This window comes from Blastocystis sp. subtype 4 (assembly GCF_000743755.1).
Source record: "Blastocystis sp. subtype 4 strain WR1 chromosome Unknown seqid_0683, whole genome shotgun sequence".
NCBI classification, from domain to species: Eukaryota; class Bigyra; order Opalinata; family Blastocystidae; genus Blastocystis; species Blastocystis sp. subtype 4.
The window spans coordinates 1-2,344 of NW_014568864.1; the positions used below are offsets into that span (position 1 = coordinate 1).

The 2,344-nt window shown below is 38.3% G+C and overlaps 1 protein-coding gene across 1 annotated transcript; it reads left to right on the plus strand.

Moving 5' to 3' along the window:
• Positions 1-241: 241 nt before the first annotated feature.
• JH06_5307 (hypothetical protein) lies at positions 242-1,972 on the plus strand (the record flags this gene model as incomplete). Its single annotated transcript, XM_014669317.1, is given in 7 exon segments — positions 242-370; positions 393-419; positions 439-1,394; positions 1,433-1,559; positions 1,590-1,652; positions 1,684-1,878; positions 1,913-1,972. The coding sequence occupies 7 exon segments, from the start codon at positions 242-244 to the stop codon at positions 1,970-1,972; spliced, it is 1,557 nt and encodes a 518-aa protein (XP_014524803.1).
• Between the last annotated feature and the right edge of the window lie 372 nt (positions 1,973-2,344).

Sequence of the window (2,344 nt, forward strand, 5' to 3'; positions counted from 1 at the left end):
CCTTAACAGAGCACTACGTGATGAAGTGAAGAGTCGTGAAGAGATCAAGCGTGATTTGAAGAAGAAAGAACAAAACAAGATCAAACAGATGAATCGCAAGGAACGTCAGAACTATCTGAAGAAGCAAGGAAAGGGAAAGAAGAGACGTTCATAAGTTGGTTTAGAATGAATAGACGTTGTTTGAGACATAACAGTATTGATTCCATTATACGTTATTGGTATATACTTAGGGAATTTGAGAATGATAAAGGTGATATCAAGGTCATTTTCATCATTTGCTAAAGCCTATAAGAAGGCAGTAGAAACACATGCAATCAGAGAAGATGCTTGTCAGATGAATGTAGTACGCTACTTAGATCGATTTCAAGATGTAATTGAACGATATCATCGAGGAACTATTCCTAATGTACATTGGTGAGGTAGATAGGTTATCTATAGTATGAAATCATTAAATTGGTGGATGGAAAACATATTTCCTGTGGAATTTATGATAGTGAAGAAGAAGCCAAGATTGACCTTATGTATTTGGGGAATCATGATACAGAGTGCAAGAACTATTATATTAAACCGTATCTGGAACCAATGACGCTGTCAAATTCGGTACAGAAGCGAAAAATGGTCACATCAACCATCAACCAATTCCCTCGTCTTCCTACAGAGGTGAGTCGATACCGTACATTCAGTCAGTTTAACAACACATGGAAACAACCCACTGTACTTCCTGAGTCCGAGGTGGTAACTCCAGAGGTGACATTGAATCCTCATCACATAACGTATGACCAGTTGAATGGAAAGGTTACTTTTCCTGAACGTCGGGGCGTGATGAGCACGATGCCTCGGATTCCACGAGGAATTTATCTTCATGGTGATGTAGGTACTGGAAAGAGCTATCTGATGGACCTGTTCTATAAGAATGTGACGGTGGATGGAGGTAAATGCCGAGTTCACTTTCATGAATTTATGCAAGATTTTCACCGTCAACTGCATGACTATAAAGAGAAACAAATCCAGATATATGGAAGAGAAGATCATTTACACATGACGAGTGAAAAAGATGCAATCATTCAGGTCTCGAAAAACATCGCTCTACAGAACACATTGATATGTTTCGATGAGTTCCATGTTACAGACATTGCTGATGCATTAATTCTGTCTCATATCTTTGAAACTTTCTATAAGGCTGGAAGTATTGTTTTCTCCACGAGTAATCATGCTCCTGAGAATCTTTACATGAATGGTTTGAATCGGATGTTCTTCCTGCCATTCATCTCATTGATCACATCGCACTCACGAGTGATAGACATTGCTTCAAAAGTTGATTACCGCAAATCACTTGCTCATCCTGTTGATAATGCTGTTCTTACTCCCTGTGGTCCTGCTGCTAACGATGTGTTGTGTAAGACCTGAGGTTTTGTATTACGATAGATGGGAGTTTTCCTCAGTTGAGTCCTGAACGAGCCATTCCACAGGATCTGGCTTTATCTCCTACTCGGTCCATTCATATTCCTGCTGTATCTGATGGTGTTTGTCGTATTCCTTTTCAGCAGATCTGTGGTGATGTATGAATGGTACGATAATATGATCAATAGGACAGAGGTACTGATGATTATGAAAACATAGCAGATTCGTTCCATACTGTAATCGTTACTGATGTATGAAGGAATGATGTTGGTGATATAATAGGTTCCAATGTTAGATGTGACTCAAATGAATATGTTGAGTCGTTTTGTGAAGATGGTAGACCAGTTTTATGATCATCGTGTGCGTTTAATTATGACTGCTGAAACAAGTGTGTATCATCTTTTCGATCGAGTATTTGAGAAGGAAAAGGAAATTAATGAGTCCATTTCTTCGGTAGAAAAGAAAGAAGGGATTAATGTGTAGAAGAAGGACATCGATTTGATGCAAAAAGGTAGGTTATCAGCTATGGCATCTCTGGTATTCTCGTGTAAGAGAACACAATCAAGATTAGTAGAGATGACGGGAAAAGACTATTTGGAGAAGCATGCATCAGTTCACAATGACTTTTAGTTGATTTAGAATAAATAGGAGTGTTTGAACAAACATCTCATTCACACTGAACTAAAACAACAACAATGGATTCAAAAGGAATGTGATTCTAGTTATAATTCACTTATTCCAATAGGACTTTGATGAAAGGAGTAGGATGACACAATTCACGTCCGAGATAGAAGAGACGGACTTGAGTGATATGAACCTTATCCTTCACTTCTGGGAACTACAGTTAATCCTTCCTTAAAAACCAACATTGCGAATCACCTCAAAAACCTTCTGTTGGACTTCTTCTTCCGTAATAGTTTCTAAGTTATCTGAGAAATGATAT